General features: G+C 36.4%; 1 protein-coding gene across 3 annotated transcripts in view; it reads right to left on the reverse strand.

Annotated features, from left to right (window-relative positions):
* The window catches only part of Cop1 (COP1 E3 ubiquitin ligase), a 138,965-nt gene that overhangs the window by 113,672 nt on the left and 8,853 nt on the right, over positions 1–16,440 (reverse strand). Inside the window, exons 1-5 of one of the 3 annotated variants that reach the window (XM_036202403.1) lie at positions 11,395–11,490; positions 11,239–11,281; positions 5,553–5,629; positions 4,733–4,852; positions 2,425–2,493 (exon numbers count right to left, since the gene is read on the reverse strand). In XM_036202403.1, coding sequence (XP_036058296.1) covers positions 2,425–2,493; positions 4,733–4,852; positions 5,553–5,629; positions 11,239–11,281; positions 11,395–11,436 — 351 coding nt within the window. In that variant the 5' untranslated portion in view covers positions 11,437–11,490. Of the gene's footprint in view, positions 1–2,424; positions 2,494–4,732; positions 4,853–5,552; positions 5,630–11,238; positions 11,282–11,394; positions 11,496–16,440 lie in introns of those variants that run through there. The other 2 variants (XM_036202402.1, XM_036202401.1) reach the window with 2 other exon arrangements.

The raw sequence follows: 16,440 nt of genomic DNA on the forward strand, positions 1-16,440 counted from the left end.
GAGCAGACTCAAGCGAAGATAAAGCTAAGGCATTTCATGAGTAATGACCTCTTTCATCTCGACCCACTCGTCTCAGTTCTTTGGCCAGCATCTACATAAATGTGGTGGTGCTAACTCCTTAGTTTACTAATGGGGGTAAAGTCTCAGCACTTTCTGGGTTTTATGGCTATAAAAGCTTTAATTGTTAACACATGAAACTATACTGAAAAAAGAAACTCAATACAAATGAAAATTTTAAATATTTCAGTATATAAAAAATTATCAGACATTTTATTTAACTCCCATCTTGATGACTGCGTTATTCACTATATTGATTTGTTTATTCATCAAGTACTTTATAAGTATCAAATACTTTACAACAAACCAAATATCATTTACAAGACATTGTAAGTAAGACAAAAAGAAATACGTAAAATGACTGCAACATAATTTCATGCATTATGTTTAATTAGTAAGGTAGGTAACAAATATGGAAATTAATCAGTTTTATAGAGAATTTTCCACCAGAGGAAGAGGGGACAGGGGATCTCACAGTACATACTGCTTTAAAAAAACTCCACATATTAAACATTTTCAGTTTTGTTACTTGCAATGATTCAAGGATCAGGGCTTCAACATCATCTGGAACTTGCTAGAAATGCACACTATTCGGGCCCAAAAACTCCATTTAAAAAAAGAAAGAAGACTGGACTTTAACAAGATCCTATCATGATTGAATGAACTCAATAACTTAAGCACTGTGTAGGGCTAGAAAGATGGCAGTTAAAAGCACGTGCTCCTCTTGTAGAGGGCCTGGGTTCAGTTTCTAGCACCCAAGTGGCTCACAACTCTGTGAAATCAATTCCAGTGAGATGCGTCCTCTTCTGACTTCCTCAAGCACCGGGTACACTTGTGGTTCACTCACATACATGCAGGCAAACACTCATACAAATAAAATAAAAACTTTTTTAACTTTAAAGAAGCACTGTGCTATAAAATAAACAAATGAATAACTGACCATTACCTGCTCTCCCACCAAAACTACCAAGAAACAAGTGAATCTTAAACATGTAATAAACATACTGTTTCTGTTAACATACAAAATAAAATTGCACATAAGTTGGGACAAAAAAAGTATAGTCACAAACCATGTAAGGAGCATTTAGATATTCACACCAGCATATTCCAAATCTTATCTTAACAAAGCCAGAAGTTAGTAACAAGACAAGATGAATAACCAAACGGGAAACCCCTAAGATAATATAAAGTTCTGGGAATATGTAGTTTTATCACAATAAAAACATTATTAATCATTTTTATTTTCAATTTAACAGCCTAGAACACAGTATTCAGTAGAGTACATATTTTAATGAGTAAAGGTACCTTTTTAGACAGCTCTTAAAAGTGAAAATGTTAAGAGATTTGCAAAAAAAAAAAGATTTAAAAGGTTTTATAATGTGTTGCCAAGAGCACAGAAGTGATCTTTACATATTATCTATGTGTGTGAAGGGGCTGAGGAAATGTGTATACTAACTTAGAACATTCTGGTTTTAAATCAGTGAGCACTAAACTGTCTTTTAGGTATCCTGCATGACTTAAGACTTTGCAAATAGAGTTTAATAATTTTTTTCACATGCAATTTTTTCCATAGCAAAAACTGCAACTTTTCAAGTTTTATTTAAATTTCCCTGTTTTCGGGCAGTGGTGGTGCACGCCTGTAATCCTAGCACTCAGGAGGCAGAGCCAGGTGGATCTCTGTGAGTTCGAGGCCAGCCTGGGCTACCAAGTGAGTTCCAGGAAAGGCGCAAAGCTACACAGAGAAACCCTGTCTCAAAAAACCAAAAATGGAAAGAAAAAAAAAAAAAATTCCCTGTTTTCTGATGAAAATTCATGATTGTTCCAATTTCTACTTTTTTTTTTTTTTTTTATAACTTTGAGATGATCATTATGGTAAGCTGGCAGTGCTATACACTGAAGTATTCACCAGGGCCTTATATTATGTATGGCAGGCAAATACTTTACCACTAAACTATATTCCTAGCCATTAAAGTAAGATCCACTGAAAACTGTGTAGCATACCTCCAAAAAGGGATCTTGAAAATACTGAACTGTGCTGGGCACGGTGGCATACACCTTTAATTCCAGCACCCAGGAGACTAAGGCAAGCAGATCTCTATGGGTCCAAGGCCAGCCTGGTCAAGAGTTCCAGACTTGCCAGGGCTTCATAGTGAGACCTTGCCTAAAAATCAAAACAAAATAAAAAAACAATACAACAACAACAACAAAAGATATCGTAAGGTTTTTTAAAATAACAAAGCTTAAGGAACTCCCCCACAAAATTAAATGATTTAAAATATTTAAACATATTTCAGGCTAAAAAGCTTATATACAATAGGAACAAAGAATAACAGAAACTAAACATAAAGTAAACATGAAATAACATACCTCTCTCTTATTTCTCCTTGCAACCTTGAGGAATTCCATAAGGATCTGTAGCTGAGCTGCATGTGATTCCTAGAACATAAAGTTTTAATTTTCCTTAACAAATACAAGCTCACAGTTTATTAAGAAACTGTATAACCAGTATTACAGATCTACTTAATTTTGTTTATTACTTCTATCTAATCAGTTTTCTCATCAGCTAACTGCAATTTCAAAAGCCAAGCTACTTTCCGTAAAAAATAGCAGAAGAAATTGGTGCTCTGCATGTTAAAAAAAAAAAAAAAAGCCATGTGTATGTAACGGCCTCTTTTCCCCAACCAAGCTCTACAACATCAAGGCAAAAATAATAATGGATCTAGCTTAGTTTCTAAACATGAAAATGATTTTCCAGAAAGAATCATATTTGCTAGGGTAAGCATTAATAAATAGAAAGCTATTTATACTTTCAGAAATGTAGGTTGCCACAAGACTGGGTCTACTAACATTCACAGGTGTGTGTGGAGGTTGGGGGGGTGGCTGTGGCCCTGAAGCCTCTGTCCTGTCAGGAGGAAGGGGCTCTCTGTCAGCAGAGAAGTTGCCCTTGAGAATCCGCTAAGTAATCCCATGTTTGGAACTGGGTGGAATGGTTTCTTCAACATGAAGTTGGCCTCTATTTGGGGTGAACAGAAATACACTGCCAGGAAAAGTCCTCCAACACCTACTCACAAAGATATGAGATTAATATAAATATATTTTGGCAAAGTTGGATAAAAATCAAACCTTTGAAAACACATACACACACACACACACACACACACACACACACACACACACACACACGAAAATAAAAATAAAAAATATAAAGGAGGATAGAGTACCCTAAACTAGTAACTGAAATCAAGATTGTATTGATAAATGACCATTATGACCATGACATTTGGTGGGTGTATCCTAAAAATGAACTAAGGAATTCCAGATGAGCAGAATAAATATGTCAAGACCTAAAATGAGATTAATGAAAGATAGTTAATAAACAAATACAATTCTACCATTTTCTTATCAGTTTGAAAGGGAAAAAACAAAACCTTCATTTACCTGACTAAGCAACAGAATTATCTGAAGCACTATTAAAACAGACTTCTCATCAGGTCTAAAATTTCTGATATTGATTTTTACAAAAGGTCTGTGAAGAGTGCTCACCATAAACCCTATCTTCTAAACAAGACACAGATGCTGCACAATAAACTCACAGCTGCAGTGACTACCTATACAAAACCGCCAGAGACTGAGCCAATCAGCATTCGCCATAGGAATTGGTAAGGCACCACCCTCTTGGGAAGACAGAAGTTGCTGAAGGAAGATTCCTATTTCACAGTGAAGTAGATCTGGTAAACTCCCTTGCTCAAGTAAATAATCCCTCACTCCTGTGCTCCTATTTAAATGCTGTGGACACCCAAAAAGACATCAAAGCAAGAGGGGATTCACTAGAAAGATGGGGTTTGGTGGGAGAAAAAGTAGGTAAGAAAGGATATTGAGGTAGAAAATGATCAAAGTACATTATACATATACACGTGTATGTATGTAGGAAATTATGAAAAACTACTTTTAAAAAAGAACAAAGCCAAAGAAACAAGAAAGGCACTAGAATATATTTAACAAAGGCCTAGATCATACAAATGAGTTACTGCTACAGGAGGGAAGAAAGAGACCTAATTTTCTCCTGAGGCAGAGAAGGAAGATCTGGCTGAGGTAAGTAGGAAGGGATCAATGACTCCACCCACTTCTTTATCTTAATAATTTGTGTGTGTGTGTGTGTGTGTGTGTGTGTGTGTGTGTGTACACACCTGCGCGTGAGGTCAGAGGACAATTTTTTTTACAGTCAATTCTCTCCTTCCACTATGGGATCCAGGGACAGAATTTCGGTCATCAGGTTTGCATGGCATGGGCTTCACCCTCTGAACTATCTTGCCAATCCTCCACCTGCTTCATAAACAGTCTATCAATCCTATGCCCTGCTGGTACTACCCCTGACACCTGATACTCCTAACCCCAGATCTTCTGCCTCACAATACATACGGTGTTAAGTTCTTAGATTTACATCACTGTTGGCTCAGTGTACAGTTTGTCAAATTTGAAAGTTTATTACCCTTTATTCATCTGCTTCAGAACTTACAAAATAGGCTAGAGAAATGCCTTTTCACATGTGTTTAGTCTAATAAAAAAATCAGTTACTGACTACGTCCTATTATTTCCAAACCTTCCTAGGTATTTTTCACTATATAACAAATCACTGTTTAAAACAAAGTATCTTTTAAGTTTAGGCACCACTTACTGCTTCCAGTTGTTTCTTCTTCTGCACTAGTAATTCCAACATGAGGTTGACATTGGCCAAATCAAGGTTATCCTGATCAGTTCCTAGCAAATCTTGAAATATTTGCCACCTATGCCCATTCTAAAATTAAAAAGAACATGGTAACTTAACAACACTGCTTTAGATTCTAAAACAAACATTGAAGAAGTACTTTCTAATGTGTTGTGTTACATCAGAAGTAAGTTACATTCCCATTCTAACTTCTCCCCAATTAGCGGAGCTACAATTTAAACTCTAGTTCTACTTTCAATGAATATAGCTAACAAAAATAAAAGGCACAAGGAAGATAAATATTAAGTTGGTATCTCTAGGTATAATAAATCAAAACATCTGGATTTTCAGCCTTGCACATTAATTCAAGCACAGCTGTCTCAATAATTTGGGGCTAATCCTTTTAGTTAAGAAACTTTGAGCAGCTTATTCAAAATACCTTGAAATATGACATTTTAGATACATGTAAACCCTATCTAAGGTGATACCACCAGGCCTTTCAAATGATGACCAGTCTGGTAAACTTTTACATATAATACAGTTAAGCAAGTTACTATTTATTTATTTGAGTACTCTTAAATAAACCTGTTTTAAGAAAAGTCAATTCTTTACTAGGTATTAATATCTATTATCAACTAAAAACATTAAAATGAATTTAGTAGAAATAAGAGTAAAGGGGCTAAGAACATAGTTCATAGGGCACTTGTCTACTATATACAAAGCCCTGGGCTCAATCACCAGCATTATAAAACAAACAAAAATAGAAATAGTAATAAGAGCTGAAACATACGGTGCTACTCACTGAGTGGTCCAATTTGAACCTCTTTTCCTCAAATCTTTGCTTCTGTTTGAGAATGAGCTCATTCACTGAAAACAAAAATAAAAAAAGCACACAAAATTTGTATTCTTGTTGTATTTATCGTCTACTTGTTCTGTTCAGGTAGATTTTTATCTTAACTTTACAGTACCTCAAATTTAAAGAAATATGAAGAAATTGTTAGCTTTCTATTCTATTTTGAATTAGAAATTTTTCTGCACTTGTTACAGGAAATTCTATTACTATAGGAAATTCTCCATAATGTATGGCCCTTTTATTTATATGTTTCTTTATAATAATACTACTGGTATCTGGAAAGACATTTTTCACTGTGTGAAAACACTTAAGTGCATTCTATGAGACAAGCACTGAAGATGTTTGCTTTGTTTAAACACCCTGGAAGATGCTGACAATTACCTATTCAAAACCATCTCATCCTTCTTAGTACTAAGATTTTTTTTCTAAATCTCAGACTGCCATATAACTTTTAGGGATGCCAAATCTCTATTCAATCACAGTGTGACTAATCTAAGCCAAACTAGTTACTTTGTACTCAGCCAGTAATTGATATGAAGCCAAAGTCATGCAGTTTGATAATGGTTTTTGAGACAAGGTTCTACTATGTAACCAGCCTGACTGGGACTCCTGATGCTCCTACCTCAGCCAGGGTTATAAGGATGCCACCCACAGCCTGGAAACACACACATTCCTAATCAATGAGAGATGTGCTCTCCTTCACATGGGAAAAAAAAAAAATTCTCTGTCTCCAGAAGGAGATGGTATCTGAACCTTCTTAAAGCTATTTTGAAGTTCTGGGGTAGCTATGCAAAGCACCAAGGCATATCCTCAAGAAAGAAAAAAATTAGCATTATCAATGAAGTGCTGAATTAATTAGCTCTGGAAATTCTCTGTAAATGAATACAATTAAACAATGTTTAAGGGACTTTTACTTGTTTTTTTTTGGGGGGGGTGTTTTTTCTTTTGCTTTTTTTGTTTGTTCTTACAGACAAACACACCGATACCAAAAGAGCTGATAAATGCTGCTACAAAACTCTATTAGGAAATTTCAAGTAGAAATTACTTGGATGACAAATTTAACAAAACAGAGTTGGTATCCAAGATGAAATGCTGAATATGGTCCACTATACAAATAAATCAAAATAGATATCAAATCTACCTTAGGTTTGAAGCTTCAAAACTGAATGAAATGATCCATAGCCTCAAATAACTCAAAACAGATAAAGACATACATATGACGTAGTAGTTATATTATAATGGGTTAACCAATTCTATCATTGATACAATCTTACAAAGTACACAGGCCATATAAAGGTCAAATAAGAATGGAGCCAAAATATGCACAGACTTTCTAGATATAAAAATGAATGAAAAATACAGATAAAAGTGTGTATTGAGCATGTGTGTGACCAAAAAACTCATGAAATATCAGAGGATGATTTTGTGATGGTTAACAGGGCTAAGAAAGAAAAGCAGAATATTAGTAAATCAGCATGATTTTTAAAAGTGGAAAACACACAAACACTTCACAAAATTATTGCAATCTACAAGAGATTTGAAAATAATACAATGGAGAATGAACAAGTAAAGTAAACCAGAGTGAGCCCAGAGGGAGGGCTAAACAGTTAAGAGACTTTGCTTCACTTACAGAAGACCAAATTCAGTCTCCAGCATCCATATAGTAACTTATGACCACCAATGCCTTTGTCTGGCCTCCTTGGCACATACTTAGTACACAGAAATATATGCAAACCAAAAGCTCATACACATATAATAAAAATAAATCCGTCTTTTAAAAAGAATAAGCCAGAATCTAATATTTCAGTTACATTAAATTATTAGTATTTGAATAAAAACTGTGACTTAGTTACAATACTGCATGCTATTACATATCTTAGAGTCTCACATGCCACTGTCTTTGATTTTTGCCAACACTACTACATCAAGTTTTTAAAGGTAAAAATTCTGAAATAGTTATAGAAAACAAAGGTTAAAATGAAAAAGAAGATATATGAATTGTTATGAGGTATTATAGCATGCAAGATTATATTAAAAGAAAAAAAGGAAAAGCAGGCATGGTGGCATAGGTTTATAAACACAGCAGCATTTGGGAGGGTAGCATGGTAAAATTACAAGTTCAAGGACAAACTGAACTGTACAAAAAAGCCCTGTCTCAAACATGTTTATTAAGGACATAATGTAATTCAGCAAAATCAGCTTTAAACACTAACTCAGGATTTCTGTGTAGATACTGAAAACACTGACTATTTTACCCTTTAAAAACTATGCTTCAAAGAAGGTGCCATACACAACACTGGAGAAGGAAAGCACCTATCAATCTTATGCCACTAGGGATCATTTGATCTACATTAACAGCCTGTCTGGCAAGACATATCTGACTGATAAAATAGTGGAACAAGCATTATGAAAGTAACCAACCACTTTCTGATTGGAATTAATGCCCAGTCCACAAAATGAAACCATACCTAGCACCATTGTCAGGCCTAAAACCTGCATGACCAGACAGGTCATACACCTTAGGGGAGAACCTACTACTATTATCCTGCTAAATGGACACAGTATTAAACTTAATTGTTATCTAGTAGAAGGCCACTAAAAATATTTGGGCAGCACCAACTGGACTTGATGGGTGTAAAAGAAAAAAACACAAGGCTAGGTTGTTAGGGAAGTGGGAGATGGGTTTGGAAGGAATTGGGAGAAGGGTGAATATGGTCAATACAGTGTATGAAATTTTCAAAGGCCTAATCAAAATTACTTTTTAAATAATACCTTTAAAAAATAGCAGTTTGGTTGTGAAATAGGACTGATCTTTCTTTTTTTTTTGTATATATACTTTACTTCTTATAGCATTTCTTTAAAAAATCTTTTTTAGTTTTCACTTTAAAATGTGAACAGGGGGAAAGTCTCTTAAAATACAAGCTACATATAATTGACCATTGGTATGCAAACTTTTTTTGTTGTTGTTTGAGACAGGGTTTCTCTGTAGCTTTGCGCCTTTTCCTGGAACTCACTTGGTAGTCCAGGTTGGCCTTGCACTCACAGAGATCCACCTGGCTCTGCCTCCTGAGTGCTGGGATTAAAGGTGTGCGCCGCCACCACCCTGCTAAAGATTTATTTATTTATTATATATACAGTATTCTGCCTGCATGTGTCCCTGCAGACCAGAAGAGGGCACTAGATCTCATTACAAGTGGTTGTAAGCCACCATGTGGTTGCTGGGAATTGAACTCAGGACCTCTGGAAGAGCAGTCGGTGACTGAGAAGAAAGGTAAAGTCTGTATTACTTTACCTCAGATATTCAATCTGTTTGTATCTCAGTATCAGATACTCAATCTGTTTGTGTCTCAGTATCATCATCTAAGAACAAGCATAATACTACTGTATCTCATAAGATTACCACGAAGACTCAATTAAGCCATCTCCATAAAGTATGTAATACAGTGCCTAAGAGGAGCTCTGACTGCCTAAGTGTGAGTGTATGTATGGGAGAGGTGGACAGACAAATGGCAAGAGGAGGAGGGGGTAGGGAGAGAGGAAGGAGAGAATGAGGAGCAGGGAAGGAGGGAAGAAAGGGAGGAGAAGGAGAAGGGAGCATTTGTGTGTGTAAGAGAGAGAGAGAGCTGCAGAGTCTCCGGGAGGGGTGGGGGACAGAGAGAGAGAGAGAGAGAGAGAGAGAGAGAGAGAGAGAGAGAGAGAGAGAGATGCAGAGTCTCCCTGTGCAGCCTGAGTTTAGAACCAATTTATCCTTCATCCTCTGAAATGCTGGGAGATTAAAGATGTTCATCACCATATAGGTCTAAATATAGATTTTTAAAGGTTGCAAATAGAGGTAGATTGTTAACAAGACTAAGAAAAGTTAAATTACAAATTTTATAAACACCGAAACCTACATACATAGGGGGTAGGGTAGAAAGTGGGAATAAAGTAAAGCCTTAAACCCTGAAAATGGGGGTTATACTTGAAGACTCAGGGAAAGAAAAAAAAAGGAACTCTGAGTGTACTGAGGGGTTTTCTCAAATTTTCCTTCCTTTTCAAGTCTAAGTAATATTCTACTTTGTATTTTATCCACTGAGTGTTCCATAGTTCCATCTCTTCACTCCTGTGAATAATGATACTATGAAAGTGCACATACAAATACTTCTGCAGAGCTCTGCTTCCAATTCTTCTTGGTATCCACTTACAGAAAATTGTTGGATTATGAAAATTTTGTTGTTTTCAGAAAACACCATACATAGTCCACTACAGTTACATTACACACACTGTTTCTGTAGTTCTTTGCAATCCTTACTAGCAGCCACCCTAATGAGTACATAATCTGTGTTTTTTGAGTTCCCTTTTTCATATTCTTTAAGTTGCTGTTTTACTTTCGCTGATTTTTTTTAAAGGTTTATTTATTTATTATGTATACAGCATGTATGACTGCAGGCCAGAAGAGGGCACTAGATCTCATCACAGATGGTTGTGAGCCATCATGTGGTTGCTGGGAATTGAACTCAGGTCCTCTGGAAGAGCAGTCAGTGCTCTTAACCTCTGAGCCATCTCTCCAGCCCTACTTGCGCTGATTTTATACCTTAAAAAATAGCAGTCAAGAACCAGGTCTAGATTTCCACAGGGTAAGATAGGTGGGGAAGGACATGAAGTGAAGCTGCCTACTCTCTCCAGGTATGTCACACTTCTAGTACCTCCACATGGTCAGCAACATGAACATGTCTATGCCAGACATCATTTTGGTTTCTTATAGAGGCTTCATTAAGTTGCAGGAACTGATTAAATCATTGGACATCAACTCACCCTTCAGTTCCTCCCATCTCCTTGTTGATGAAGGTGGGCTGAAGTTACAAACCTCTACAAAGTAGTTAGTCCCCTGAGCAACCTAGAATCTCCTAGACAACAGACAACTCATTTTATTTGTTTTTCATAGGAAGTAGAACATTCTACTTGGAACTAGTCATTCTCATGAATTATTTATGTTTATTTTGGGCATAAAAGATTAATCTTAGTATTTCTGCTGTGTTCTAATAGTCCTTATTCCCTTAATTTGTACTGAAGTTGGGTCTGTAATTTTATGTGAAGAAATTCAGTGTGTAAAACTAATAACTTATTTTAAGACAGGGTCTGCCTGGACCACACAGGATCTTTCTACGTTAGACTCCCAAGTGCTGGGTATGAACACATGCCACCACATCCAACTAAAACCATTAATTTCTAAATTCACAATTAGCACCTGACAACATTTACTCCAAGTTTTTTACCTCTTATAGTTAAAATTATACTACAGTTCTTAGATTTCCCTATCAAATTCTGTATTTATATCCTCCTCCTCCAATTGGTAGATGACCTTTCCAGTTCATACACTCTATACCCACGAATCTCCATACTCCATTTTTTCTTCTCCTACCAAGCACATGTTCTCTCTCCCCATCAAACCTTTCTTTTGTTGCTTCTCACTGCTAAACTGTCAGGAGAAACATAGAAACACATAATAAATTCTATATACAGAAACATAAAGGGTTTCTAGACCTCGGGCAATCTCTTGAAACCTTACATGTGCACAAAACTCTAAAGGGTATGTTGGGTTTTGCTTTTATGAAACTGAAAAATAACAAGAAATGGTACTAACCATGTATAGAGTCTATGCCATAGCCCAAGAAGATGAAAGCACCCTGGTGAGTAATAGAGAAAAACTTGCTTACTTCTGAGTTGGGATTTCTGAATAAACTATTATTAGCATATATTTTGTGGAAAGAGTATAATAAAAATAATTTCAAAGACTCACCCAAGAAATTAGGATAGAGATGATCAATATTGTCCACAACATAATTACACTTGGGACATCTATTATTATTGTCCTCCAAACTCTGATGAATACACTTGTAGCTATCAGCATGGGGAGAAAAAATAAAAACACAAACTTAATTAAAACAACGAAGAAATTAAGAAACTGGGCACAAAACACTGTCTATTAGTGTTCTCACTTTCGATGTAACTAATATAGCCAACTTATTCCCATTTATATCTTTGTATAACAAAACACATAAAGCATTTATTGACTGAACAATATATAAACTATTTCAAAATAAACTCAAAAACTCTTGCATGTAGCATAAAATACAAATAAGGACTATGTTTTAGGTTATATATTTTATTACATCCTAGAAAAGCAAACGCCTATGGTCTAATTAATCTTGGGAGTACTGATATCCTCATATTACACACACAGCTCAAACAAACAAAAACTCTACTTAAGCTAAGACCAAAATCTAGTCAAGAAGAATAAGAAAATCATCACCTTCACTACATAACAAAATACTTATATTCACTTCACAAGAACAAAAAATTATGTGTTAATTTTTACTAACAGGAATGGAAAAATAAAATACTGTCATACTCCAGAAAACAAAATAGCTAAAATCATAAATACTTTCCTAAAAGGTACATGCAGGAAAAACCTTAAGGTTTTATATTCCTTTTTTTAAATTTATTTTATTTATAGGGATTTATATTCAGGAAACATATATGCTATTCAATGAAGCGTTATCTAACAGCATCATAATAGCAAACTATAACAGAAAACCTAAACTACACATACAAATTGACTATATCTACAATTGTCAACTCAATGCAATGGTACAGTGGCAATAAAAATCATATTTTGCTTGTATATATATCATATATTATTTATGAGTAAGTTATTATAAATAAACTTATACATAACATGTATTTCATATATACTAAGGAAAATGTTCTTTCTTATATATTTGTGGTACACTACTTTTTAAAAATGCTAATTTTATTAGTACTCTATGTGTGTGATGTTGGGAGTCATATGTGATGGATCAGAGGACAACTTTGTGTTGTAGGTCCGTTCCTTCTACCTTTACATGGCTTCTGGAGATCAAACTCAGGTTGACAGACTTGCATATCAAAATACAATTTGCACACTGAACCAATCCTACTGTTTCAACGATGGACCTTTTATAACTGTGTATTACCTTGCAAAAATAAATCTTGTTCAACCTTATCCAAAAAATATCAACTGACATGGGAAAAACCATATCACCAACATATTTGTACATTTTAAATAAACTCAAAAGTCATTTACAGTCTTAGTTAACAGTATTTTTGTTTGTAGGTGGGAAATACTTTCTTAGTAAATTTTTTTTTCCCACGACTTATTTATTTATCATGTATACAGAAGAGGGTGCCAAATCTCATTACAGATGGTTGTGAGCAACCATGTGGTTGCTGGAAATTGAACTCAGGACCTCTGGAAGAGCAGTCAGTGCCCTTAACCTCTGAGCCATCTCTCCAGCCCCTTTGTAGATGTTTTTAACCCAAATTTCTATAGTAAGTACATATTACTTTGACAATCAGAATTTAGAAAGGTACTTAATTAAAAAAACCTTTCTACAAAGAAGACACACCTTTTCTTCTGTTCAGATTACTAGCTCTTTACTTCCCTTTTATAAACTGAAGCTGCTTTTCTTACCTTGCTACCTTCTATTCATCAAGTTTTACTGTTCCCTCATCTACCACCTTCACTTCACATTCACTCAAGACAAGCAAGAACAGGAACTCTCTTTGGCATAGCACAGGGGGCTAAAGTTGGAGCAACTGTCTATCTGTGATAAATACAGACTACTCCAGTATCTACTAAACAAATGATAGGAACACTGTTCTAGAAACACTATCATAACCTCCTACAACAACTGCAAGACTATGATTATCATATTACAAGATATGCTTCAAATCTGATTACACTTCCTACTTGGACAAATTAACAAAGGAAATAACATTGAATGTTTTTGTTTTCTTTTTTTTTTTTTTTGAGCTGGGGATCGAACCCAGGGCCTTGAGCTTGCTAGGCAAGCACTCTACCACTGAGCTAAATCCCCAACCCATTGTTTTCATTTTCTAAGACACATGATGAGGTATACAAATACAATAGATGAATTCAATGTGGAAAAAGTCTTAGAGAAAAAGACGAATGATTTTTATAAGAAATAAATGTAAGACGAGCCAGTTATGAAGGAGGAACCTGGGGGAGGGTGTAAACATGAGCAGAACAGACAGTAAAAGGAGAATATGTGCCGGGCGGTGGTGGCGCACGCCTTTAATCCCAGCACTCAGGAGGCAGAGCCAGGTGCATGGATCTCTGTGAGTTTAAGGCCAGCCTGGGCTACAGAGTGAGTTCCAGGAAAGGCACAAAGGTACCCAGAGAAACCCTGTCTCAAGGGAAAAAAAAAAAGAGCGAGAGAATATTTTAGATGTTAACAATAAGTTTCCAGTTTTAAAAAATTAAGGGATGCCATAAAAACAACCTACAGCACTGGTTCTCAACTTTAGCGTTGTGACCCCCTCAGATCACATACTGGAGATCCTACATATCAGATATTTATGATTCATATTGTAGCAAAAGTTTTTGTGAAGTAGCAATGAAATAATGTTCTGGTTGGGGGTTAGCACAGCATGAGGAACTGTATTAGAGGGCTGCAGCATTAGGAAGGTTGAGGACCACTGCTCCAGAGGCTGATGACACAGCTAACGGTGCAATGCTTGTGTGACACTTGCAAGGCCCTGGGGAACAAATCCCAACAGCACAAAAGTAAGTAAATGAAACAGAACGAGTTATACAATCCGAAAGCTTGTCAGTATATTCAAAATTATTATACTAGTAGAAAATGTCTCAATTTCTGTGACATCAACTATATGCCATATCAATTGGCTGTTGCCTGTGACAGAGCCAGAACCAACTGTCCTTGCTAATGAAAGTGCAACTGACTTTTCATGTTGGACTTGAACATATCAATCTATACTAAAACAATTAAGGTGCAACAACTTATATACCACTATATAAAACTTAACTAACTGTAGGTGACCATCAACTCTCTTCTAACTCATTAAAGGCAAATATGTGTTTTGCTTTCCTCTGTGCCTTTAAAGTCTAGTATGACACCCTGAGTTGGAAATCAATACATGCTGAATGCATGAAGGAACAAATGTAACAAAGAAGGTGACATACATTCTGCTGCTTTACGTGCCACATAAAACTATGATGTATAAAAGTCATATGGAAATCTACTAATTTGAAAGCTAATAAAAATTAGTTTAATTTTTTTTTTTTTGGGGGGGGGTTTTCAAGACAGGGCTTCTCTTTGGAGCCTGTCCTGGATCTTGCTCTGTAGCCCAGGCTGGCCTCGAATTCATAGATCCACCTGCTTCTGCCTCCTGAGTGCTGGGATTAAAGGCATGTGACACCACCGCCCGGCAATTTTTTAAAAATCTGAAGCTAACAGCCTACATGGATGGATAATGCTGTTGAGGGATATTTGATCACACTGTGAACACTGAGTTAGCATTTGTGTTAATTAAATAAAATTAACCTTGGGTCAGGAGGCTGAGTTAGCAACTAGTTGACAGAAAGTAATTATAGAGAGAGCATCAGAAAGCTTCTGGAAAGAGAAACACACTGAAGTAGTAGGAAAGGCATGGCTTTTTTTTGTTTTGGTAAAGCAGAACATGCTTTTGGGGAGACATGAGCAAGGAGAGAAGGTTAGCTAGTGGCTACTCGACCTCTTTGAGCTAGCAGGTTTTTATCCTAGCCTTTGAATCTTGAGTCTTATTTATAAATAGAACAAAAGAGATTTATTTAGTTAAAGCTACCTTTAGCGGCAACAACAGAGCCTGCAGGAACAGAATTCCCGCCAGGCCTGGCAGCACTGCCAGAGAAGCAGGCCAGTAACTGAGGAATTACACTTGCTGGCTGAAATAGCAGCCACTGCGCTAAGATAAAACAACATAATGCTGCTCTCAGAAGCCATAGGTTATTAAACAAAAATCTGGCTGCCACCTCTACATGAGTAATTAGTCAGGAAGGTACCAAAGGCACCCAAGAGAATGGAGGCTGACGCCACTCCTCTTCATTGTCTACCAGACTAGATAAGACCCTGCTGCTGAAAAATACTACGCACTTAAGTCAGAGGACAGAGAAATCAAGCAGGAATTGTGCTAGAATTTTTCTCCCTTCTCACTAACATTCATAGTAGTGGAAGGCATTATGCAGACTTCTGGGGTGGAAAAGTCACAGGAGTCTTTCTTACCCATCTGTGAACTTTGCAAGCTACAATAACAACCTCCCAGGCAAGATGTGCCCACATGTGCCAATAGTAGCATATCTGTTATGGGGTTAACCAATTGTTTTCTGATTGGGTTTTAGGCCTGCTGCACAGTATGAATTCATGCCGAGCACTACAAATCTGGTCAAAAGCTGGGGAGTATACTGGACCTAGGAGGGAATCTACTACTACTGTTCTGCTATATGGACATGATTTCAAAGTGCTTTCTAAATACTTGTCTGTGCCCTATAGTAGTGCTTCTCTCAGCTTCAGTCAAAGAAGTTTCTTTTTGTCGTGGGCTACAGTTAACCAAAGACTTGTAACTGGTCAAAGTGATAAAAAATAAGTAATTTTTGAATGGTCAGCCATAAAAAGGACGTGTTTAATCCTCCCCATCCCCATCTTAAGGAACATGGAAAAAGAGAGCAGAGATGGGAAAGAAAGAGTACTGTGAAATGCTGTCTTTTGGATGACACAACTTTTGTACCACAGATCTTATATGGGACTTGTGGTGGGTATTGTGTTCCCTGAAATATTGTGTTTTCCCCGAAATAAACATATCTGGGGTCAGAGAACAGCCACTAGAACAAAGCCAAAAATGGTGGCTAGAAAATGGGAAGAGTAAGCCATAACAGAAGTTGGGTGGTGGTAGCACACGCCTTTAATCCCAGCACTTGGGAGGCAGAGCTAGCCAGATCTCTGAGTTC

The sequence above is a fragment of the Onychomys torridus genome, chromosome 11, assembly GCF_903995425.1.
Source record: "Onychomys torridus chromosome 11, mOncTor1.1, whole genome shotgun sequence".
In the NCBI taxonomy this organism is placed as follows: domain Eukaryota; kingdom Metazoa; phylum Chordata; class Mammalia; order Rodentia; family Cricetidae; genus Onychomys; species Onychomys torridus.